General features: G+C 35.7%; 1 protein-coding gene across 1 annotated transcript; it reads right to left on the minus strand.

Moving 5' to 3' along the window:
- Positions 1 to 14167: 14167 nt before the first annotated feature.
- LOC121441210 (odorant-binding protein-like) lies at positions 14168 to 18427 on the minus strand. Its single transcript, XM_041642366.1, has 6 exons — positions 18377 to 18427; positions 17851 to 17990; positions 16863 to 16933; positions 15296 to 15406; positions 14505 to 14606; positions 14168 to 14184 (listed from the first exon to the last, which is right to left on the minus strand). The coding sequence occupies exons 1-6, from the start codon at positions 18425 to 18427 to the stop codon at positions 14168 to 14170; spliced, it is 492 nt and encodes a 163-aa protein (XP_041498300.1).
- Positions 18428 to 27909: the final 9482 nt, after the last annotated feature.

The following is a 27909-nucleotide window of genomic DNA, read 5'->3' on the forward strand; positions in this document are numbered from 1 at the left end:
TTGCTCATGTTCTCCCTCCTTCTGCTCCTCCTTGGGACCTTGGGAGCTCAGTCCAGTGCTCCAGTGTGGGTCTCTGTCTCTGTCTCCATCTATCACCAGATGAAGGTTCTTCTTACTTAGCTTCTTTGGGATCACCAATTGTAGACTCCGTGACCCTTGTTTATGGCTAGAAACCAATTATGAGTGAGTACATCCCATGTTCATATTTTTGGATCTGGGTTACCTCACTCAGGATACTGTTTTCTATTTCCATCCATTTGCATGCAAAATTTGAGAAGTCATTGTTTTTTACCGCAGCATAGTACTCTAATGTGTAGATATTCCACACTTTCTTCATCCATTCTTCCATTGAAGGGCATCTAGGTTGTTTCCAGGTTCTGGCTATTACAAATAATACTGCTATGAACATAGTTGAACAAATGCTCTTGTCATATGATAGGGCATCTCTTGGGTATATTCCCAGGAGTGGTATTGCTGGGTCCAGGGGTAAGTTGATCCCGAATTTCTGCCTGTCTGGGCACTGGGTCCGAATCCTTTGTGATATTTTTTTCTGTTGTTGTTGTTGTTGGTATTATGTGCTTTTCTTTTCTTTAGGATTTGCTGGTGTTAGGTTATCTGTTGTATTTCTTTTTCTGGGTGTAGATAACTTCTTTGGGTTGGAATTTTCCTTCTAGTACTTTCTGTAGATCTGGAATCATGGATAGATATTGTTTAAATCTAGTTCTGTATTGGAAGATCTTGTTTTCTCCTTCTATGTTGATTGATGGTTTTGTTGGGTATAGTGAACTGGCCTGGCAGTTCATAATGCCTGTCTAGGATCTACTGTCTTTTATTGTTTCCACTGAGAAAACAGTGTAATTCTGATAGGTCTGCCTTTATATGTTACTTGGCTTTTTTCTTTTACAGCTCTTAATATTCTTTCTTTATTCTGTATGTTTAATATTTTGATTATTATGTGGCAAAAAAAAACTTTTTTGATCTAGTCTATTTGGTGTTCGATAAGCATGACATACTTTATAGGCATGTCCTTCTTTAGGTTGGGAAAGTTTGTTCTATGGTCTTCTTGAATATATTTTCTGTGCCTTTGAGCTTGACTTCTTCTTGTTCTTCTAACCCTACTATTCTTAGGTTCAGTCTTTTCATGGTGTCCCAGATTTGCTGGATATTTTGTGTTAAAATCTTGTTCAACTTATCATCCTTTGGCTGATGACTCTATTTCCTGTGTCGTACCTTCAACACCTGAGATTCTCTCTTCCATCTCTTGTATTTTGTTGTTTATGCTTGCATCTCTAATTTCTTATCATTTACTCAGCTTTTCCATTTCCAAAATTCCCCCAGTTTGTATTTTCTTTATTACTTCTTCTTCAATTTTTAGTCTTGATCCATTTCCTTCACCCATTTGATTGATTTTTCTCGGTTTTCTTTAAGGAATTTTCTGATTTCTTACAATTTTTGTTTGTCTTTTCTTCCATTCTTCAAGGGAATTTTTTATTTACTCTTTAATTGCCTCAATTATCTTCATAAAGGTATTTTACAATCCTTTTATTCTGTTTCATTTACTTTGAGATGTTCCGGTCTTAGTGATATAGAACCATTGGCTTCTGGTAGTGCCATATTGATCTTTATGTTGTTGTATGTCTTCTTACACTGTTGTCTACCCATCTCTTCCTGTGCTTCAGGTTGCCCCCTTTACTCCAATTTTTATAGTTGGTGACTATGCCTCCATTAAGCATTCCTCCAGGAGCAAGCAGGGCAGAGTTTCAGGCAATTGCTCCTCCAGGTGCAGGTTGCCCCTAGGCTCAGGTATTCGCTCATTCAGATGCAGGTAGAATCACAACTCTGGTCATTGCTCCTCTTGGTGCAGGCAGGTCTGTGGCTCTGGTGATTGCTGATGCAGTGTGGTATCTTGTACAGATGATGGCACTGCATGCTGGATGGAAAACTGTTGTTCCATCACAGAGGGACTTCTTGATATAGTTTCTGGAAGCTGCTGCTGCAGATTCTCCAGGGTAACCAAAGTAGCCATTGTACTCCCCCTCTGATGCTTCTGTTCCTGAGATGTGGGCCACCATTGCAGCACTCCTTCTCTTTCCAACACTTCTTGGCCTGGGCTGGAGTGACCACCATGTTTCCTGTCTCTTTGAAGGTTAGAGGCCAAGGTTGGTACCACTGTTACTTTCCCTCTCTCTTTGATGCATCCTGGTTGGTGCCAGGGCCCCAACCATGTGCTCATTCCATCTCTCTCTCTCTCTCTCTCTCTCTCTCTCTCTCTCTCTCTCTCTCTCTCTCTCTCTCTCTCTCTCTCTCTCTCTCAAACTTCCAGGTGAAGACTTGGCCCCTGCTGTGCTATCTCTCTCCATGACACCACTTGGAAGGGTGGGGACATATGTGTTGTACCTTTTTCTCTTACTCTTTCAGACATGGGCTATTGCCATGCTCCTGCTCTCTCTGAGACTTCCAGGGCAGGGCATAGCTGCCACTTCCCTAAACCAGCATAGTCCCTAACAGTAGCACCAAGAAAATGACATCACTTTCCCCCCATACAAACAAACACAATTTTGTGCTCATACTCATAGAAAAATATATTATTCACCTCTCATAAAGGAATCTTCTGTTTTTAACACATTGAACCTTTGCAGAAAACAACTGTCAATCCAAGGTGTAGATGTGGAGCCTAGTGTAGTAATAGGAGTGGCGGGGCTGCGTCCCCAGCACCCCAGCTCCTGGCCACTTGGCTAGCTTATATCCTGAAATAACAACACACAAACTGTATTCTTTTAAACACTGCTTGGCCCATTAGCTCTAGCCCTTGCTGACTAATTCTGATATCCCGATCAACCCATCTCTAATAAACTGTGTAGCACCAGTCTTACCGGGAAAGTTTCAGCATGTCTGACCTGGCGGCTTGCTTCATGGTGTCTGCCCTGGAGAGGGGAGCATGGCCTCTGAGCTCACTTCCTCTTCCTCTCAGCATTCTGTTCTGCCTACTCCACCCACCTAAGGGATGGCCTATCAAAATGGGCCAAGGCAGTTTGTTTATTACCAATGACCTTCTTTCATCAGCCTAGTCAAAATAGACATAAGTAAAAACATTCCCATAAAGTTCAGAGAACACTATGTAAAAGAGAGAAGAAAATAGAATGAATCAGAGCCTAAGGGAGTTTGGTCTGTGTTTCTTTATCCTGATAATATCAGAAGCTACCCCCACAAAGTGTCATCCACAGAACAAGGATGACAACCACAATAGGGATGCCAAAATAGATTAGGGAAACATTATGTGGCCTCAGCCCTACAGATATAACTCTATGCAACTAATGAACATGAAGGTTGGGAGATAATAAGTTTCCATGGGGGAACAGAATAATTGGTTATTTAATACCAAATGGTCAGCTTAAAAACACATACTTAACATTATACAGAATGAGCAGAAAATATTTATCTATTTGGAAAAATTATGAGGAAACAAACAAAAATAATTAAGAACAATTCCAGAAAAAAAGAAGTTATGAATGTGGAAGAGATAACAGAATGTGTATGGGATACTTTTGATGGAAAAAAAGAAAAGGAAGTAAAGAAATTCTATCATAATCTTAAAATGTAAATAGAATAATAGAAACCTGTCTGGGACTGGCAAAAATAGATTTATAGACCAATAGAATCAAGTAGAGGACCCACATTTAAATACTCATTATTACAACTATAGGGACCTTAGTGAAATGCAAAACACCTATACTGGAGAAAAGACAATATCTTCAAGGAATGCTGCTCAGAAAAGAGGTATCTACTTTCAGTACAACAAAATTGGACCAAATCTATTACTTTTCACAAAATTCAATACAAGTGGATCAAAGACCTCAGTCTGAATCCTATGTTTTTTTTCTAGTGTTTCTACTGTTTCAAATGGGACACAATGAAAGCAGTGTTAAGAGGAAAGTTCATAGCACTAAATGCCTACATAAAGAAGCTGGAAAAATCCCACAATAATGAGTTAACAGAACACCTAAAAAATCTAGAACAAAAAGAAGAAAACTCAACCAGGAAAACTAGATGTCAGAAAGTAATCAAATTGAGAGCTGAAATCAACAAAAGAGAATCAAAGAAAACAATACAAAGAATCAATGCGAACAGATTTTGTTCTTTTAGAAAATCAACAAAATAGACAATACTGTATTCAAACTAACCAAAAGGAAAGGAGAGAATATGCAAATTAACAAAATCACAAATAAAAAGGGAGACATAACAAGAGACACAGAGAATTTCCAGAGAATCATCAGGTCATATTTTGAAAACCTGTACTCCACAAAATTTGAAAAGTTAAAGGAAATGGACAATTTTCTGGGTAGATATCAAGTACCAAAATTAAATCAAGACCAGATAAGCCAATTAAATAAACATATAACTGCTAAAGAAATAGAAATAGTCATCAAAAGTCTCCCAAACAAAAACTCCCAGGACCAGATTGTTTTATGGCAGAATTTTGCTAGGTTTTCAAAGAAGAACTATTACATATTCTCCTCAAATTTTTCCACACAATAGAAACAGAAGGAAAATTGCCAAACTCTTTTTACAATGCTATGATTACCCTGACCCAAACCAGACAAAGACATTGCTAATAAAGAGTATTACAGAGCAATCACACCAAAAATACTGATGCAAACATACTCAATAAAATACTGGCAAATCTAATCCAAGAACACATCAGAAAAATAATCCACCATGACCAAGTAGACTTCATCCCAGAGATACAGGGATGGTTCAACATATGAACATCTGTCAATGTAATCCACCATATAAATAAACTGAAAAAAATAAAACACATGATCATCTCATTAGATAGTGAAAAAGCATTCAGCAAAATTCAATGTCCCTTCAGGAAAAAAGTGTTGGAGAGAACGGGGTTACAAGAAATATACCTTAACATAGTAATGATAATAATAATAATAACATAATAAATAAATATTATGCACCAAGCCAACAGCCAACATCAAACTAAATAGAAACTCATAGTGATCCCACTGAAATCTGAAACAAGACTAGGCTGTTTATATCTATTCAATATAGTAATTGAGGTTCTAACACAGTAATAACACAACAAATGAGATCAAGAGGATTTAAATTGGAAATATAAAGTCAAACTCTCACTACTTGCTGATGATATGATACTTTACATAAGTGACCCCAAAAATTCTACCAAAGAACTTCTACAGCTCATAAACACCTTCAGTAATGTAGCAGGATACAAAACTAACTAAAAAACTCACTACCACTTATTTACACAGATAAAAAAAGGACTGAGAAAGAAATCAGAGAAACATTACCCTTCTCAATAGCCACAAATAACAGAATATCTTGGAATAACTCTAACCAAATAAGTGGAAGATATGTATGCTAAGAACTTTAAATCTTGGGGCTGGAGAGATGGCTCAGCAGTTAAGAGCATTGTCTGCTCTTACAAAGGTCCTGAGTTCAATTCCCGGCAACCACATGGTGGCTCACAACCATCTCTTCTGGCCTGCAGACATACACACAGACAGAATATTGTATACATGATAAATAAATAAATATTAAAAAATATTAAAAAAGAACTTTAAATCTTTGAAGAAAACTGAAAAAGCAGCAAAAATGGAAAGATCTCCCATTTTCGTCGGTAGATAAAATTAACATAGTAAAAATGGCAATCTTTCCAAAAGCAATCTACACATTCAATGCAATGCTTATCAAACTCCCAGCAAAATTCTTCACCATGAAAGAACAATACTCAACTTCTTATGCAAAAGCAAAAAAAAAAAAAGGATAGTCAAAACAATCCTGTACAATAAAGGAACTTCTGGAGGAATCACCACCTCTGTCTGCAAACTCTACTCAGTGATGGATAGTTCAGAAAACAGTCTGATATTGGCATAAAAACAGACAGGAGAACCAATGAAACTGAGTCACAGACCCACATATCTATCCACACACCTATGAACACTTGATTTTTGACAAAGAAACTAAAAAATAAAATAGAAAACAGAAATCATATTCCACAAATGGTGCTGGCATAACTGTAGAAAAATAAAATAGATCCATATCTATCACCATGCACAAAACTTAGGTTCAAATGGATCACACACATAAAACCATTCACACTGAATCTCACAGAACAGAAAGTGGGAAGTACACTTGAACCCATTGTCACAGGAGACCACTTCCTAAATATAACCCCAATAGCACAGACACTGAGAGAAACAGTTATTAAATGGAACCTCCTGAATCTGAGAAGATTCTCTAAAACAAAGGACATATTCAACAAGATAAAACTGCAATCTAAAGATTGGGAAAATATCTTCACTAACCCTACATTGGACAGATCTCCAAAATATGCAAAGAACTTAAGAAATTGGTCATCAAAAGAACAAATAATCCAATAAAAAGTGGAGTAGAGACCTAAACAGATAACGCTCAGCAAAGGAATCTAAAGTGGCTGAAAGACATTTAGGAAATGCCCAACATCCTTAACCTTCAGAGAAATTCAAATCAAAATGACTCTGAGATTCCACCTTAAACCTGTAAGAATGACCAAGAGCAAATTCACTGGTGACAACTTATGGTGGAGAGGATATGGGGTAAAGGGGAAATTCCTGTTTTGTTGGTGGGAGTGAAAACTGGTGCAGCCACTTTGGGAATCAGTATGGCAATTTCTCAGAAAATTAGGAAACAACTTACCTCAAGATCTAAAATTAGCACTTTGGGGTATATACCCAAAGAATGCTTAATCATACCACAATGACATGTGCTCAACTCTGTTCACAGCAGCATTGTTTGTCATAGCCAGAACCTTGAAACAGTCTAAATGCCCCTTGACTGAAGAATGGGTAAAGAATATTAGGTACATTCACACAACTGAGTATTATATATAGCAGAAAAAAGTAATGGCATCTTGAAAATTGCAGGCAAATGGATGGATCCCAAAAAACATCACATTGAGTGAGGTAATCCTGACTCAGAAGGACAAATATCGTATGTATTCACTCATAAGCAGATTTAAACATAAAGCAAAGAAAAGCCAGCCTACAATGCACACTTTCAGAGAGCCTAGACAACAAAGAGGACCCTAAGAGAGAGATACATGGATATAATCTACATGCTAAGTATAAAAAATCAAAATCTCGGTAAATAGGGGTCATGGAGATTATGGTAGAAGGGGAGGGGAAAGGAAAGAAGGGAACTGGAGGAAAATATAGCTCAATAAATACAATTTAAAGGAAGAAAAAATTACCTTCTTTTACTTTAGGTTTTGTCCAAGATATTTTTTTCCTTTCTTACTATTGTAAATGGGATTCTGAACATGATATATTTCTAAGGTGGCTTTACACTTGGTTTATAGAAAAGTTGTTGATTTCTATAAGCTGATTCTTTGCTTATAAAAATGCTAAGATTGTTGACTCCAGAACATGTGTTCTGGCACGTTTTAGGCATATGTTAGTTATAATACCATGTTATCTGAAAATGTGATGATTAAATTCATATTTTCATATGTGTGTGATTATAATTTCTTTTACTTTCTGAATTGTTCACTGTAAGGCAACCAACATGACATTGTAAAGGAATGGTGAGAGTGGGCACCCTGTCTTCTTCAAGATTTTAGTGGGTTTCCTTGCCAGTTTTCTTCATACAGAATGGTGTTGACAGTATGTTTCTCAGACATAGTTTTTAATATTTTGAAGTATATTTCCTCCATTATCTCTGGGAATGTTATTTTGAAAATATGATGAATTTTATCAAAGGCTTTTTCTTCATTTATTCAGATAATAATGTGCTTTCTTGCCTTTATTGCATTGAATGATTTATTATATTTATAGAATTCTGTGTAAACCAAGCCTGTATCCCTGGAATAACGCCACCTTAATCATTATGGACAACCCCCTTGATATGGGTGTGTATTCAATTTCTAATATTTTATTAAAGATTTTTTGTCAGTATGATCTCCAGTTATGTTTTTCTATATGTGCCCAGATGTACATATGCATTCATGAGTGCATGCCTCTCTGTGTATGCATGTGTTTCTGTCCTTTGATGGGGATTAAATTAACACTGACCGTATATAACATATTTGGGGTGATTCTTTACATTCTATTTTTTTGTATCATTGCTAATTAAAATTCAAACCCACATGGCCTAGGGGGATGGTTCAGTTAGGAAAAGTTTTTCCCTTCCATGTATGACTATAGTTGAATTCTTTTTTATTTTATTTTTAAAATAATCTTATTTTATATTCAAATCACAGTTCCCTCTTCTTTCTGTCCTCTCATTCCCTCCAACATTTTCCCATTCCACCCCTGTCCACTCTTCAGAAAAAGTAAGTCCATCCATGAGGAGTCAACAAAGTCTTTCATATCACTTGAGATAGGACCAAGGCTCTCCTCCCTGTATATAGGCTGAATAAGGTATCCCTCCATAGGGAATGGGATCCTAAGAGCCAGTTCATGAACTAAGGATAAATACTGGTTCCACTGCTAGGGGGCCTACAAACTGCACAGTCCACACAATTGTCACCTACATTCAGAGGGCCTTGTTTGGTCAGGTTCCCCAGATGTCAGTCCCACTAGCCTTGGTCAACTGTTTCTGTGGTTTTCCCCATCATGTTTTTGGCCCATTTGCACATAATATCAATATTCCTTCTCTATGACTGGACTCCAGGAGTGTGGCACAGTGCTTTGCTGTGGATCTCTGCATCTGCTTACATCAGATACTGGTTGAATGTTCTACAATGACAATTAATGTAATCATCAATCTGATTAGAGGGAAAGGGCATTTCAGGTACCCTTTCCAGTAATGGTTCAATTCTTCATCCTTGTGGATTCCTGAAATAAAGTCTCAACAGATTTGTGTTGTAATTCTTTGAAAGACTTATAATAAGACTGATATTGTCTTTTTAGGATCCTCCTTATTGGTTTTAACAGCAGCTGAATCAGTTTACATTTACACCAATCAGGGCCATGTGTAGTAGCCCTTTCTCTGCGTCATTTCTTTTATTAATCTTGGTCATTCTGACAACAGTAAGACAAATTTTCTAGATACTTTTATTTTTTTCCCTTGATGGCTAAGGATATTGAACACTTTAAGTGTGTCTCAGACATTTGTGTTTCACTTTCTGAGAACATGATTTTTAGTTCTATTATATAGGTTTTGAAATGGAGTCATTTATTTTCTTGATGTTCATTTTGCTGAGAGGGCAGAGAAATGAGGGCCCCTAGAATTGTTAACTTACAAAATTGACAGCTTTTGGAGGTTTCTGCCTAATATAAGAACACATATGCAGAAACAATGCATTCTACAATTTGATGAAGGAAGATTATCCCTGGTCACCATGAGAGTACTACCAACTGAGACAGGTATTTAAATCATCTCTAGTTGTCTTGATTGAGAAGCTATCATTCAGAATACACATAGAAATTACACTGGTTGATGAAAAGAACAATGATAGTTGGAAATGTTTATACAATCAAGTATGATTTATCTTCTACAGCTCAGGATGTAAATTCAACTAATGACCTTTGAGTTACCTCTCAGATTGGGCACACTTTACCCATGTTATCACGTTGTGAATGGTGAACTTTAAATCTTCTGTGCCATTTGAAGACTTAGCATTTTAGAAGACTTACCATCTTCTGATGGTAAAAATAGTAGTAATATTCCTTTTACCTCTATAAAGAGACCACTTATAAGTAATAAGTAATTGAAGACTAAGGAGCCAGTACTAAACATGAATACATGTTAGAAACACTAAATGGACACCGTTGGGCTATGAATTTTTCTGTCAGTCTCCTCGCGCTAACTACACACACACTCACACACACACAGACGCGCACACAAATTCATACATATATTCAAACAAATATGTATATTCATGAAGAAGTTGGAGAAATTGGAAAAAGAGATGGGAGCACAAGTATAGTAGTAATTATTTGGAGAATGGGGATGAAGTGATATAAAGGTACATTGAATATACAGAATTTTTACAAAACATCAGTTAAGTATTTGTTCTGAAGTTGCATTATTTTACAAGGCACTCAAAGAAAGATTAAATAACAGGTTTTGAGAAACTATGTAATTGTTTCTTATTCATATCTGTTGCCTATGAATATTGAATGTACTTTGATTTTGTTATAACTTTAGATTTCAAGAGATTGGATATAGTAACATTGTCTAATATCTTTCCTTTTCCTTGTCCAAACCTTCAAAAAAGATTTCTATTACTTTATAATGTTTTTCTGCCTCTATTATCAACAGTTATGTTTTCCTCTATGTGCACACATATGTGTACATATGAATGAATGCATGTGTGATTTTGATGGGTATTAAACTAACACTGGCTATATATAACATGATTGGGAGTGATCCTTCCCATTCCATGTTTAAAATAAAATGTCAAGATAGTTGGGTTGTAATTCTTCTTTGAAGGACTTGTGGTAAGATTGATGCTCTCATATTAGAATCTTCCCCACTGATTTTGATTACTACTGAATCACTTTCTCAATTCCATTAACCAGGGCCAAGTGCAGCCCTTTCCCTGCATCATTTCTTTTAATAATCTTGGTCAGTCTAAGAGAAGTAAGATAAAAATCTCTGAGTAGTTTTAATTTTATTTCCCTGATTGCTAACTATATTGAACACTTTAAATTGTTTCTCAGACATGTGTGCTTCACTTTCTGAGAACATGATATTTAGTTGTATAATACATGTTTGATATGGAATCATGGGTTTTCTTGATGTTCATTTTCATGAGGAGGCAAAGAAAATAAGAATTCCTAGCTTTTTTAGCTTATAAAACTGGAACCTTTTGGGAGCTTCAGGCTGTTATAAGAACATATCTTCAGAAACAATGTATTCTGCAGTTTGATGAAGGAAGATTATACCTTGTCACCATGAATGTACTACCAAGTAGGACTGGTATTTAAATCATTTCAAGTAGTGTTGTTTAAGCAATTACCATTCAGAATACACTTAGAAATTACACTGGTTGATGAAAAGAACAACAGTAGCTGAACATATTTAAAGAACCAAGCAAGATTTATGTTCTTACAGTTCAAGATGTAAGTTCAACTAATTACCTTTGAGTTATCTCTCAGATTGTGCATACTTTACCCATGTTATCAGGATGTGAATGGTGAGCTTTAGAACTTCCATGCCATTTGAATGCTTGCTAGCTTAGAAAGCAACCACTGATAGTAAAAGAAGTGTCATAATCCTTTTACCTCTAAAATAAGACCACTTATAAGTAATAAGTAATTGAAGACCAAGGGGCCAGCACTAAATATAAATGCATATTGGAAACCCTAAATGGACACAGTTGGACTATAAATGTTTGTAAGAACATCCTCTTTCTCAACACACACATTCACACATATTCAAACAAATATGTATATTCATGAAGAAGTTGTAGAAATTGGAAAAAGAAGACACAGGAATGCTAGGAATTAGTTGGAGAATGAGGGTGAAATGGTATAAATGTACACTGAATATACCAAATTTTCAGAAGACATTAGTCAATTAATTTTTCTAAAGTAATGTTGCTTTTTAAGGCACACATTGAAAGTTTAAATAACAGGATTTTTAAGAGAAAATTATGTCATTGTTTCTTATTCATATCTCTTTCTTTTATATTAATGTACTTTGCTTTCATTATATCATTAAACCTCATGAGCCTGAATGTAACAACGTTGTCTAATATCTTTTCTTTTTCCTTGTCCCAAGCCCTCAAAGAAGATTGCATTTGCCTTTTCTAATTTGATAGCTAACTACATCCTAAGGAATCATTGTAATACAAAGAGAAAATTGTAATAAACACATGCATATTGGTATGGCATGGTATTTATGGAATATCATTCTCACGAGTTGGTTCTTCAAATGGGAGTGACTCATATGTATCTTGATCCATTTGCTTCCTGAAGTATTTAACAAAAGATAATCCCCTCAGATGGACTTTTGAAAACATATTTCATCCTCTCTTTTAAATAATGTGTAACATGGAGGCAGACCCAAACAGTTTGTTCTGTGAAATCTTTTAGAATGTTAGGACTGTTCAATTGCAAATCACCATTTTTAGCTAAAAGTAAATATGTAGCACAAGATAAAATTCACTTCTGCAGTGTTCTTGCTCATGCAACTCCAGTAATTGTCACATTTCTAATTATTTCAATTATATTTAGTAATGTAGATATCATTTGTTACACTGGAGTGATTATTTTAATTAGCTTAGTGAATATGTGTTTTTTGAATGAGATCCCTTTCACAAGGTAATATTGCTTCTTGAATCACTTTATTTAATCATTCAAAAAGATGAGCTCACAGATCATAAAAAGGGAAAGGAAAGGCAAGTCAGGAATTTAGTATATAGTATTCTGGCTTCACAGGAGAGGGGAGAATTCATGAAAAAAGAAATGGTGATTTATATGTGATCCTGTTGCGATGATGAAGAGAATATGATGCATGATTCCATTCCTCCGATATCTCTGCTGGCATGAAAGCAAAAATTAAAACATTATTGAACAGACAGGAAAGATTTGGTCATTGAGAGTGTGTGGAAGCAAAATTAAACATAATTATATATTGAGTACAGAGAAAGGATTGTACACAAATAGTTCCTACCTATAAATCACCAATATCTTGTGCTTGGATTGTATAGGATTACTGTTGGCAGAAAATAATGACATTCTGTGATGCTACATAAAAATTTGTATTGAGAGGTTTCAAGGAATATACTAAAAGATAAACATGCTTTTGTATTTGACAAAAATTATAGTACAAAATCATAAGTAAAGTAAGATTTTTCAAATGAAAAGACATATTTTCTTGATGGAATATTCCTCTATATAAAAATATTAGCAATTCTGAATTAGACAAAATCCTTCACATTGTTTTATAAATATTTATAAAAATATCCTGTCCTTCATTTCTATCACTGTGAGATTTTCTGCTTTACCCACACCCAAAAAGATGATCATGGGATGTATTCACTCATAATTGGTTTCTAGCCATAAATAAAGGACATTGAGCACATGATTTGTGATCCTAGATAAGTTAAATAAGAAGGTGATCCCAAAGAAAAATATATAGTCATCCGCCTGGATATGGGAAGTTGACAAGATTGCCGGGCAAAAACTAGGAACTTGGGGGTGAGGTGGCATGGGGCTAAGGGGAAATGGGGTGAGAAACGTGAGAAGGGGAGGATGGGGGGAGCTTGGGGCAATGGGATGGTTGGGATAAAGGAAGGGAGCAGAGAAATATATATCCTAATTAAGGGAGCCATCTTAGGGTTGGCAAGAGACTTGACTCTAGAGGGGCTCACAGGTGTCCAGGGAGATGTCCCCAGCTAGTACCTTCGGCAGCTGAGGAGAGGGAACCTGAAATGACCCTATCCTATAGCCATACTGATGAATATCTTGCATATCACCTTAGAACCTTCATCTGGCGATGGATTGAGATAGAGACAGAGACCCAAATTGGAGCACCGGACTGAGCTCTTAAGATCCAAATGAGGAGCAGAAGGAGGGAGAACATGAGCAAGGAAGTCAGAACCATGAGGGGTGCAGGCACCCACTGTGACAGTGGAACTGATCTATTGGGAGCTCACCAAGGCCAGCGGAACTGGGACTGAAGAAGCATGGGATGAAACCAGACTTTATGAACATGGCGAACAGTGAAGGCTGATGAGAAGCCAAGGACAATGGCACTAGGTTTCGATCCTAATACATGAACTCTCTTTGTGTGAGCCTAGCCTGTTTGGGTGCTCACCTTCCTGGACCTGGATAGAAATGGGAGGACCTTGGACTTTCCGCAGGGCAGGGAATCTGGACTGCTCTTCATTCTCGAGAGGGAGGGGTAGTGGTGTGGGGGGAGAGGGGGAGGGGAGTGGGGGGACGGGGCGATGTGTGGGAGGAGTGGGAGGGAAATGGGAAATGGGGACTAGGCGGAATTTTTTTTTCAACAACTAAAAAAAAATAAACAAAAAAAAAGATTTTCTGCTTTAAAAGACACATAATATCCTGTCTTGATTTTGCCAATTTTGAGTTCATTTTTAATTTGATCACATATTTTTTATAATTTTTTATGTAATAAGCACAAATTCATTCATATATCAAGATGGTTAGGCCTGGCTTCTGTTCTACTCACCTACAGATGGTCGTTATTGAGGACAAGTATCTGTAAAAGAACATAAGTAGTGTAAGGAGTGACATAAATATTCTCATAAGAAAATGAGAACAGCTCCTCAAGGATTATTGCTGGGAATAGCAACTGAAAGATTGCATATGACTAGATATAGTCTAAAATCAGGGTCCTTACTGAGTAGATAGATAGACAGAAGATAGATAGATAGATAGATAGATAGATAGATAGATAGATAGATAGATAGATAGATAGATAGATGATAGATAGATTGATAGATTCGCTATAAATATATATATGAATACACCGATACACAGAATATATATAGCAGAGCAAAAAATATTCATTGAGGTTACCTGTAGCCAGAACATTTCGGATGTTTTCTTTTGGAATGTTCTGTTTCTTGGCAAATTCCTCAAGTTTTTCATATTGTTCAGGAGTCAAAGGTTGACCTTTTCCTACATTGCAGGAATAACAATGTCACAGACACGTTCAGTAGAATTATGCAGTATTTACATTGCTACCTTCATGTACCTTCATGATGCACAATGGAAAATCCCAACTGCTCAAAATTCATCTACCCTGGTTGGATCAATAAATTCAATAAAAATTTTCCTCAGATTCCATGGATGCATTTAATGAAGTCTATATGGTTGTATGACATCACTTTTCAGGGATTCATGATGTATCAAAAAAAAACAACTTTCCTAAAGAATTCATTTATCTCAATCCTATATACTTTCAAAAACATAACACTAGAGAGTCATGAAGGCCTGTCAATGGAACCTTCACATTTCTGCCGACTCTATACTCTAGAGTTCATGTTTTAATTTAGTACACACTGGGTCAAATGACACTCAAAAATGTCTGAACTTTGGGAAAATAATATTTGCTTCATTCTCTCCAGTGAGGCGACATGAACATAAACACTTCCAATAGTCTTCTGCTTAGCCTCTAGTATTCAATGACTATACTACTCAAATTAAAATATAATGTAAAAGTTGATCCACAAAACAATCAGATTGTTATTTAGAGGACAGGAGTCTAGAAATTCCATGATACAGTATTTCAAGTGTGAATCTGACTTAATCTTCAGTTTCAGGGTGATACCTTTGTTACCATTCCAAAAACGCACTACCATTCTTACCAATAACATAAATCAGGTTTGTTGTCTGGCCAGCTCTATCCACATTCTGACAGATAAAGACTATATTGTCTGGTGTTGCATGCACAGGTTTAAATCTACCATCACCTTCATCTGTAATAATGGAAACATTTCAAATTGAGTGTCACTTAGTTTTCTACTTTGTTTGATGTTACCTGTTGACTAAACATTAATATTGATACCAACTCTAGCAATCATGTCTGATTCACTATCATATGACACATGTGTGTAAATATTTTCCTATAGTCATTCATTTTACATATCTCATCATAACACAGTGACCAATATTTCCAACTCCTTAAACAGGATAGTGAATCTTAGGTACAGACACACTACATTTTCTCTGAATTCTTTGCATCAAGACCTGTGGGATCACTCTGTTGGTTATTTCTTCCCCTATAACCATATCCTAAAAGGCCACATGTCAATTACTGAAAACTGTAAAACTTTGATGTCACACAATGGTAATATTTGGTGGACAAATTGCTACATATGCAAAAAGAGATTAACTGTAATAATTAGAGATATGCATAAAAGTTTTCATCTTGGAAGATTATGTATGCAAAAGATGTAAGAATGAACATTTTAAGTTTACCAGACCTTCATATTGTGTGTGTCTCTCTGTGTGTGTTTCTCTCTCTCTCTCTCTCTCTCTCTCTCTCTCTCTCTCTCTCTCTCTCTCTCTCTCTCTCTCTCTCTCTGTGTGTGTGTGTGTGTGTGTGTGTGTGTGTGTGTGTGTCTACATGTATGAGGTATTTCCACTTACTGACACTGATTAAATGATAAGCATGACTCAAGGGAAAGGGGGATTTTAGGATCTGGTCACTTTATAGTACTGGACTTCTTTAAATACCCATGTAAACTTGGAAAACAATAGACTTGCCAGAAGAATGTGCCCTCCCTTCTTTTAAGATCAAACCAAAGGTCATCCTGTGTATAATTCAGTTGAATAATATTGCTATTATCTTAGCAATTTTTACAAAAGTAGTCAGTCTGAAATTCTTAAACAGATTTTTTCCTAACTGCTTTTCAAAATTGAAATGTTTCATCGTATGACCTAAATGTTATGATCTCTACAAAATAAAAGAAAATTAAACTGTAAAATAGCACCATGAATTTAAATTTTCCAAAAATCTGGGATGATAGATAATGCCTGCAATATAAGTAGTAGACAGTCTGAGGCATAAAGTTTGTAAAGATTTTTGAGGTCACTGAGACCTATCATTGAGTGGCAGGCCTGTTCAAGATACTGTATGAAAGAAAAGACACTGAATATTATATAGAAATAAATTTTCATGCAGGAAACTATTTGGAGATATCGTTAGCATTGCTTACATCTTCAGGTAATAGTGTTCTTCTCCATGTAAACTTCAGATGACCTACAATGTACTCTGACTTTGTAGCATATCTCAACTGCTTGGAAGAATTGATAACTATCCAAGTAACCATGTTCTAGGTTCATGTACCTATGAGTGGTTGTAATGTCCATGTATGTGTGCACACTCACAATTTTTTGTTCATAGAGGAAGCTCCCAGAATCCGTACTTACACTGGGTTCTGTACGTGCCATCTTCTTGCCTATAACCAGTGATTTTTGTCTCTGAACATTGGCCATTCGCACTAAAAATCAAACAGAGGTACCCTGGTTTATACTTTATATCCTTTGATTCATATTAAAGATCTTCAAGTATTATAATGAATTTGATAAAGTAATAGTATCTATGAACAGTATACAGAGCTGGAACAGAAGTACCTAAGCTTACCTCAATTCTCCTAATTCTGTTTAGAAAATATTATCCTGTTTGTAAATCATAAACATGACTTACTTTACTTGTGACAATTTTTCCAAATGCTATGAAGACTCTGATGGCTTTCTTATCCCAATTTCACTGTTCACTGAGTATGGCTTTCAATATGTTAATTCTCTTGTTCTACTCCAGTTATAATATGTATTTTAGGATTATATGCATGTGTTTTAAGTGATTTAATTTTTAATCAAAAACTTACTATTGTAGCTAGAAGATAGAAATGGTTCTAGCCTTTCTTAGTTCGTATGGCATTATACACTCTTACAATGAACATAGTTATCCTAATGTCATAGAGTGTCTTTGAAACTAGAGCACCAAATAAAATAATTTGCAATAGACTTATCTAACCTCTCTGAGGAAGCCTTTTTATGACAGCATTGACTTTATAATATAGTATGTGTGATTTTGAACCAAATGCTCGCATATACCTTTCAAATTACTAGAAATAAAATCCATATAGTCTGCTGAATTTAATAATTGGGCACTAAATTCAACCACTGAACTCCAACCAAAAGGATTTCTAAGGAAATACTCATGGAATTGGAGACAATGTCTAACTTTTGTGTGGTGTCTAGAACTAAACCATCATGCAATGACATAATCACATTGATGAAGGTGAGTACTTCAATTTCATGACCAAAAACAGAACATGCCACTGTAAGTTTAACAACATAAAATCTGAAAAATGGAAATATTCTCCTCAGTTTAGACGGTTGACCATTTGCTTACTTGACATAAAATGTGATTTCCAATTTTTTACATTCCTCACTACAAGTAAGTTCACGAGCATAGAGTCTCAGAGGTCCTCCTTCCTCTATCTTGTCCACATTGTCAGCAGCAATGACAATGGTATCCCACTTTCCTTCAATCTAAAGAAAACAGCAAAGACCATTTATCTCAATTATTGGAAATGCATAAGCTAACTAGAAATATAAATCTATAATATTTTGTTTATAACTTCAAATTATGTTTCAAGTGATGTAGAATAACACAGGGCAATATGATGACTTAATTAACATAGCACACTGCACCTGAACTTTGAGCTGCTGATGTTTTGCCCTCTTAACATCTGCATAATCAACCCATTGTTATCTTATTTCATTTCTTTCATCCTAGAGAATCGGATTAAAAAGTGTAACTGAGTGAAAGTCAGAAAGGTTATTTCATGAATATGTACTAACTGGACAACACATCACATCCCCAGAAATATGCTATTGAAGAACATTAAGCCTATGCATGGACCAAATGAATTTACCTGAGCATGAGCCAGACCAAATGCCAAAGTCAGCAGCAGAAAATTTACCATGGTGGTGCCTGACTTTGGTCTTCTGTAGTAGCTCAAAATATTGGTTGTGAAGGAACAGAACTGACAAAACATTTATACAGTTAGTTAGAGGGAGTTTCATGGAATCAACCAATGGTTTTGCACCACAACAGCCTGCATCTGTCCAGTATGTTCACTTCACCCTGCTGAACTACATATGATCTCATATTCCTAAACTAATAAGATTAGGCTAAAGGTCAGGTTCTGTTGGGATGATTAATTGAGCATTTCTGTCAGAAAGAACTATTCTTGTTAGAACATTTAAGTAATCTTTTTGCCTCCAGAACTATACTGGTGAGTAAAGGTCACAATGCATGTTCACATGTCATACATGATTCATTTAAAACCATGGCACATGCTTTAAAACACATTCTGAATCTAAACATAACACTGTGTAGTTAAATGAATTTTATAGAGTGGCCTGAGCTATATGAGCCAAAGCAACCACACTGTTAGAAGATAAAATGTTAATACTAGAGAAGGATCTTTTATAAGGTTATTGATACCTTTAAGTCCTCCCATATATTGATCACTTTATTCTTCCTGTATACTAAATTCAAAGACTATGACACAAAGTTACAAGAGATACCACCAAAGCTTAACTGTATGAATAATAGAAAACTGCTGCTAAATGTCCACTGGCAATAAATACAGGTATCATTAATCAGAAGAAACCAAATCAAGTGAAACAATCTATAAAAAAATAATAATGTTCAGAAAAATTGTATAATGTGCAAATGGACTCTACATTCAAGCTGAAAATATGTTTACATTTCCTAAAGGACACTCCCTGACTAGTTGACTTCTTTACACATCAAAACCAAGGTCTGTCTTGTGCTTAGCTATAGGATCTTGTCATCTATTTCTAGGAACAACCAAGAATATCAGTACTCCGCAGTGCTTGTTTATCCTCTGGGGCTTCCCTCTCTGACACATGGAATAACCTACAGTTAGTATTTTGGTGTTTTTGGTTGACAACCATGGTTACTAACTACAATATTATAAAGAATTAGTCTACCATTCATGACACTTTCTTTAAATTATATCTTATTATTATTATCTCTATTTCTTTTCATTTTGGGAATACAGTATAATTGCATCATTCCCCACTTTTCTTTCTTCCCTCATTCTAAACCCTCCAATATGCACCCCTTCATCTATTTCAATATTGTGGACTCTTTTTTACTGAATGTTGTTACACTCCAAGGTAGCAAGTGAGTCCTGAAATTTATCTGAATATTTGGAGCTTGGAACAACAGAAGAGACCTAACATGCAACATTTGTTCTTTTAGATGTGGTTTATCTCATTCAGTAAGATCTTTTATAGTACCTGCCATTTGTCTGCAAATGTCATGATTTCGGTTTTCTTTACAATGGAATAGTCTACATGTATCACTATTTCATCATCCATTAGAAAGCTATAGAACATTTAGATTGTTTTCATTTTCTACCTGCTGTGAAAAGATGTTGTGTGCATGCATGAGAAAATACCTGTGAAGGAGAATATCAATTCATTTAGACATATTCCAAGAGCTGTATAACTGAGTCACATGGTCCATATTTACTTTCAGAAAACTATGTGTTCTCCACACTGTTTCCAGAGTTACTATACAATTTTGCAATACCAACAAAAGATGTCTCTGGTCTTTTTGTTTACTCTCTCTTCCTCTCCCTCTCCCCCCTCCTTTCCTTGTCCCATGTCCATTGTGATTGAACTGTCACTTTTCTCGTACTTTATGTTTTAAACTTGTCATGTATTCTGGATATTCAGTCACAGGTAGCATGTTTGCTTACACTAGACATAAACTAGCCATTTCCTGTGGGCTGGAGGTTATGAAAGAGGACATGTCTCATGAGATTACACATTTCATTTCTGAACTATGGGCCAATGATAGGTTGGGGTAGGAAGAACATTGTCCAGGCCTATTTTTTCTTCTTGTCAGGTCTTTAAGGCCCAAGCATTAGTTACAAAATTAAGGGTACACATATAGCCCTGAATAAATTTATAGGACCACAGATAAGCTAAAATTAGTGATAGTGTGTAAGGGACTTATTGGGTAGAAGGAACTGACAAGATTGAGATGACTTCAGAGAGAAGAATTATCAGAATATTTTATATATGTGGAAAATCGTCAACACGCAATTTTTTTAAAAGCATGTTACTAGAAATATACATGACAAACAGACTTCTTTGAATAATGAAAAATAAATAATTGTGGGATATGGATTGAAATACAAAATACAAACACATTGTATGATTCAGCTTCATAGTCCTGGGTCACTGAGTTGCACAGGCTCTTCCATAAAATCCTTTCAACCTGCCCCAAGACACAGTCTTCTGTTTAGTGACACTGATAGAATGTACATGTTCTCCAAATTCTAAAAATATAAAAATAACAATAGAGCCAGGCTGTGGTGGCACATGTCTTTAATCACAACATTCAAGAGACAGAGGAAAGTGAATATCTGTGAGTTCAAGGCAAGCCTTCCCTACACAGTGAGTTTCAGCACAGGTTAAAAAGCTACACAGAGAAACCCTGACTCAAAAAATAAAATAAAATGGACGGAGAGGACCTAGGACTTAACACAGGGCAGGGAACCCGGACTGCTCTGTGGACTGGAGAGGGAGGGGGAGAGGAGTGGGGGGAGGGGGAGAAGGGTGGGAGGAGGGGGAGAAGGGTGGGAGGAGGGGGAGAAGGGTGGGAGGAGGGGGAGAAGGGTGGGAGGAGGGGAAGGGAAATGGGAGGCTGGGAGGAGGTGGAAACTTGTTTTTTGTTTATGTTTTTTTTCTTCTTTTCGCAATAAAAAAAAAACCCAAAAAGGAAAAAAAAATAAAATAAAATAACAGTGGACTGAAGAGTAGTTCTCATTCTTTCTTCATGTGCTCTTGTTTTCTGTTACCAGTCAGTAAGAATGAGTCAAGAATCCACTTTATAATCCAATTACAGACTGATGTTATGCTCCTCTGTTTGCTGACCTTTTCAAACCAAGGGGATGATTCACTGACTATTATTTTGCAAAAACACTCATCTGCTTTATTTCTTGGCTTGATGCTCAGCATCAATATGAAAAGAGGCAGGCACTTATTTGACATAATTGCCTCCACTGTTTTGCTAATACTCAACCACTGGGCACAGATACATTGTAAGACATTTGTCATGGTTTTCACTGTAAGTTATATTTTATTTTTTCAGAAGGAATAAAGGGACTTGTTAAATGATTAATACCATTTCATTATTTTCTATAGCACTCTGTTCAAATCATTACTCAATTATATTAGCTGTATTTTTATTAATGATATTAGTGATTTTGCTATACATTTTAAATACATGTATTGTTATAATGTATTTGACATTCTGAATACATGTGTTGTTATAAATAATGTATTTAAATATCTTCCCAATATATGAACTTTCTATCAACTTCAATATGTCTCCAAGTCACAAATATGTAAATTCTGACAAAGTTCACCTCTATCCCTCTCTCCCTCTGTCTCTCTCTCTGTGTGTCTTTGTCTGTCTATCTGCCTCTCTTTCTCTCTCTGCTTTATAGCAAAATGAAGAATAATAATTTTCCTAAAACATTTTTTTCTGTCCTATATCCAACATTTTAAAGCTTCAAGGGATAAATTTTCCTAAATCTTTTTTCAGCTTTGATCCTCAAATACATTAATCTTGCATTTTCCTGGATCTGACTTATATACTGTGGAAAATGACTCAGAGGTTAGTGAGTCATTAATTAAACATATTCAGTTTTTCCTTGACAATAAATTCATTGGAAGAAGTGATTTTGCTATTTAAATGTTTATGAAAATCCTTCTGCAAATAATATCCACCAGCAATATGCTCCTTGACATTTGTGATGAAACTGTTTGTCTTTTACAATTTTCAAATTAATAACCATCTTTGGTCCCTGCTAATCTATAAAAGCACTGTGCCTTTTATTTAGTACATACTATGGTTTAAGCATACCTGAAATGAATCTCCCATGATGATTCAGAAAATCAATACTCTTTACATTTCAGTTGAGTGGCAAATAGAGTGCCCAACCTCAAGCAGTTTGTGTAGGATTCCTGCATCATCAAATTCAATTATCATCATCCAGGTAGACAGCAAGTGGAAGTGATTTATTTCATTCTTTTCTCCTTTCTTCATCTTTCCTTGTTGAAAGGAGGCCGCTTGTTCATTTCCCTGCCACCTAGCCCCCAAATAATCTCACAAAACTATATTATTTAAAGCACTGCATGGCCCATTATCTCTAGCTTCTTGGATAACTATATATATTCATTTAATCCATTTCTATTAATCTGTGTATCACCGCATGGCTGTGGTTTACTGGCTAAAGTTCCTTCATCTGTCTCTAGTGTGGCTATGTGGCTTCTCTCTGACTCTACATCCTTTCTTCAAGCTTAGCTTTCCCCACCTAGTTCTGTTCCCCTATAGATCTGCTATAGGCCCAAAGCAGTTCCTTTATTAACCGATGATAGTCAGAGCATACTCTTGTCTGAGGTTTATATCTCACCCAGTCCTTGTCCTGCCTGGTTTCTGCAGTCCTTAAGTCCCAAAGAAATCACACAGAGGTCTACATTAATCATAAACTGATTGGCCCATTAGCTCAGACTTCTTATCAACTCTTAAAACTTATTATTCTTTTCTATGTTAGCCACATGGCTCAGTATCTTTTTCTGTGGGGGAGGTCACATATTCCTTCTCCTGTGTCTGGGCAGGACCACAAAGGGAGCTTTCCTCTTCCCAGAATTCTTCTGTTCTCATTGCCTGCTTCTACTTCCTGTCTGGTTGTCCCACCTATACTTCCTGCATTGCTACTGGCCAATCAGCATTTATTTAAAACATAATTGCCAGAATATAGACAATTGTCCCACATGAGCATACAGTGGTGAATCCCACATCAATTCCTCTATTGTATGGCAAGAACATGCTCTGGACATTCCCACTGCCCTTACTGCAGTAAAGTATATTTATTCTCACCATTATAATCTAAATGTTAATAGAATTTACCCCTCCTCTCCACATTTTGGAAATTCTAGAATAAAACATTCACTTATTGATGTTTTCTCTAAATGATTTCCTAAGTTCAATTTCTAATATTCTAGAAATTAACATTGTCAGTTCTTCTAATGTTTCTTCAGATTCACATTTTAGTAACAAAGATTTATGGCTTAACTGGACATAATTCTAGTGTATTGGAGAAATGATTCTGAAAATAGTGAGTGCAGTTATTTTTCCCCTACAAAATAAGTTTATGATTAATAATATTTTACTTGTGATAATCAAGATCCTTCCAGATATTCATTGATAACTGTCTTCTTCACACTTTCTGCTATGGAATGTATTTTTAGTTTCCCAAATTTACACACACACACACACACACACACACACACACACACCTATATATACAAATATACATGTATTGGTCTCAATGTGTTATAAAAAACCACATACAAATTCTTTTTTAAAACATACTAAAGTTTAGAACACAAAGTTGAATCAACCATGAGAGTCTGAAAAGTAAATATTCTTTATTTTCAGTTGAGTAACAAATCACCTGAGAGTCCTCAACATCAACCTGTGGATTTGTTGTCATGTTCAATCCTAGGCAATTTGCCTCATCTTTTCTGGTGGAGGTCAATACAGGACAATATTTAAATATTTCCTTCTTCCTTTATCTTACTATCCTTTGTGGCACTAATGTGCCAAGAATCTGACTGTCTTTGTTTGTGTATATGCCTATGCACAAAGTTAGTTAAGGATTTTATTTTCTGAAAAACTTTATGGAGCAATAAACAAATTCACTCCATTTCCCTTGCTTCTATCTATACTCATAAAATAGTCATATTAGTTCATCAAATTTTCACAATTTTGAATATGCCAATAATTAGTTTTAAAAGAAGTCCCATTAATGACAGACAATGGAGAGGAATATAGAATGGTTCAGAAAAAGTAAGTGTAAGAAGCAATTGGTGTGGCTATAATATAATGTCTTAAAATTAAAAGAATAAAATATTTTACAATTTAAAGTCTGTTACAAATATATTTCTTTATCTGTTTATTTTGAACAGTCTGATATCAATTTTTTGGTTTTCTTCACATTCACTTGATTTTTATTTTATAATAATCCTATGAGTGGTGAGTCTTAAAATTTTATTTTGATCTTGTATTCAAAATTCAACCAAGAGCAGTAACTATGAATACCCATGGTCGCAAAATAAAAACACACATAAGTTCCTTATCTAAAGACACATTGCATTCTTAGGGCCTACTCTCCTCTGATGACAGACCTTATACCAAGGTTTTCCTTGAAGGGGAAAATTCAGGCAATATCTTCAATGGCAAATACAACTTTATACACACAAGCTATTTATTCTTTATTTGTCATGTATGATTCTTAGGTTTACACATCTCACAGAGAAATCAATGTCCTTTTCTATACTTTCTTCTGTTTCTTCTTGTCCCTGTATTTTTCTTTACACAACATAAATTCGGCACACATTAGGTTCACAAGCCAAAGCTTTGAGGAAAAGAAGCTGTCTGGAGTTACTCAATTGAAGCTATTTATATATGGATGCACTTTAAACAATCTTCAAGACATGTAATGAAAAATAAATGTAAATAGTCCTCAACAAAAAGAAAAATGTGATAGTTAATATTAAGAAGATTCAAATGAATCACAGTCAAGTAACATATTGTCCTGATACAAAATATATGAAGTCCAGTGCTATGTTATATTTTTAAAAAATCAAAACACAAATGTCAGGGTGTTCCTTACATATCAGGTGCTGTTTTATTACATTTTATTGTTTTTAGTTGTCATCAATTTACATCATTTTCCCAATGTAGCTAGTAGTTCTCAGGCAAATATTTTTGTTTTTAAATTATTGAAGTTTAGGGCTAAGCATAGTGGGGTATCTAATCCCAGTTTGGATCTTAGCTATCGTGTATTAGATGTGTTAGAATTACCTTCGTCATTGATTTTAGGCCCGGCGATGAATTTTCACATATTGGATGGGTTTAAATTCTATTTTATTTGTCTCTGTTAACACGTTTTACGCCGAGAATAATTAGTTTGGGTTAATCGTATGACCGCGGTGGCTGGCACGAAATTTACCAACCCTTAAAGAGGCATGGCTTAGTCAAACTTTCGTTTATTGCTTAATTTTTATCACTGCTGAGTCCCGTGGGGGCGTGGCTAGGCAAGGTGTCTTTAGCTATTGAATGTACTTGATACCCTCTCCTAAGAGTTAGAAGAAACTCTATGGGATTTGACACTGGTTTATGGAAGTTTGCATGTGTAATTCTGCCTCCAACTAAATATAAGGCTAGGACCAAACCTTTTATTGTTTATGGGATGTTAGCATCCATCTAAGCATTTTCAGTGCTTTGCTTTGAATAAGCTACATTAACTAAGAAAAAATCAATACTGAAATTGTACTTGAAAATTTTTGGGCCTTTTGACTTGTTTTTTGGTATTGATTTTTTTTTTAATTTTTTTGATCAATACTAAATTTCAAGTTATATTTGGGTGATTATTCGAATGTACGAGAGCCCGAGATGGTTTTTTGTTCTTGGAGGCTAGGTGGGGAGGTTGAAGTTATGTCTAACAAGCATGAAAAGTATGCGCTTGGGGGTTGTTATGAGGGGAGAACATTTGCATGATTAATACGACTTGTTTATATGTCCCGGCCCAATTAATTAATATGTTGCTAGGGAACGAATGGGGATAAATGACGCTTGAATGATAAGTTCTTCTACAAGGTAAGTTGAACTTCATGCCTTGATGGCTATGGGGAGGCAAGCACACCAGAGATAAAAAATACCAACTGCCCGGGATTACAGTTATGCTAGGCATGGGCTGATTAGACCCGTACCATCGAGATGTCTTATTTAAGGGGAACGTATGGACGATAAAGCATTTTATGGCCCTGAGGTAAGAACCAGATGCCTGATAAAGTTTCACATTAGTAACCCCCAAGTTAAAATGGGCCCGGAGCGAGGAGAGGGGCATAAGGTGGGCGGGTTGCTGGTTTCACGGAGGATGGAAGATTAATAGATCAAATGAGTGGGAGAATAGTCGTATGGACAAGAAGAGTTTATGACTTAATGGGGTATGGGGAGATTTATATATATGTATAAGAAGCATTAATTAAATAGTTGGTCTTAATAGTCATGGTGGATATAATTTATGTTGATTAAGAATATAATGTCTTATATAATTAATGTATAGTACATGCTTATATGCTAGGGGCATATAAATTAATGTACAATATACATAAATGTAATATGTGTTAGATAAATTTATGTACAGGAAGTAGTTTAAATAGAATGTCAGCTTTGGGTGCTGACGGTGGGGGAGTGATCCCTCCTTCTTGATGTCCTGAGAAAAAATTTTTTCATTTCTGGTTTACAAGACCAGTGTAATGTTTATACTATCAGGACATTTAATCTAGATTTAATATGTTGTTTTCAATTATACCTGTGATTGGTATAAGGACTAAGATAATAGTAAAGTAGGTAATTGAAGCTGTTTGTCCAATGATGATGAATGGATATTCAACTGGTTGGCCGCCAACTCATGTGAGGATAAGGAGGTCTGCTACTAAAGCTCAGTATATAATTTGTGTGATTGGGCGAAAGGTGAGTGCTCGTTGTTTTGAGGTATGGAGTAGTGGTATAAAAGCTAAGATTAGTATTGATAAGATTAATGCTAAGACACCACCAAGTTTGTTGGGAATAGATCGTAGAATGGCATAGGCGAAGAGGAAATATCATTCTGGTTTAATATGTGGTGGAGTGTTGAGTGGATTTGCTGGGGTGAAATTATCAGGATCTCCGAGAATATCTGGGAAAAATAAAGTTAAAATTATGGAAGCTATCAATAGGATGAGGATTCCTAAGAAATCTTTGATTGTATAGTAAGGGTGGAATGGGATTTTATCTGCGTCTGAGTTTAAGCCTGTTGGGTTATTTGATCCAGTTTCGTGAAGAAATAGTAGGTGGACTAATACTAAAGCGGTGATGATGAAAGGTAAAATGAAATGGAAGGCAAAGAATCGTGTAAGGGTGGCTTTATCTACTGAGAAACCACCTCAGATTCATTCTACGAGTGTTGTGCCAATATAAGGGATGGCTGATAGTAGGTTTGTAATTACTGTGGCTCCTCAGAATGATATTTGTCCTCATGGAAGCACATAGCCTATGAATGCTGTTGCTATTACGGCGAATAAAAGAATAATTCCTATATTTCATGTTTCGGTTATATTGTAGGAGCCATAGTAGATTCCGCGTCCTACATGAATGAATAAGCAAATAAAGAATATGGAAGCTCCATTAGCGTGTATATATCGGATTAGTCATCCGTAGTTTACGTCTCGGCAAATATGAGCTACTGATGAGAATGCTGTCGCTGTATCTGATGTGTAATGTATGGCTAGGAACAGTCCTGTGAGA

Source organism: Microtus oregoni, unplaced genomic scaffold (assembly GCF_018167655.1).
Source record: "Microtus oregoni isolate MIOR12 unplaced genomic scaffold, Mior012 000074F_001, whole genome shotgun sequence".
Taxonomy (NCBI): domain Eukaryota; kingdom Metazoa; phylum Chordata; class Mammalia; order Rodentia; family Cricetidae; genus Microtus; species Microtus oregoni.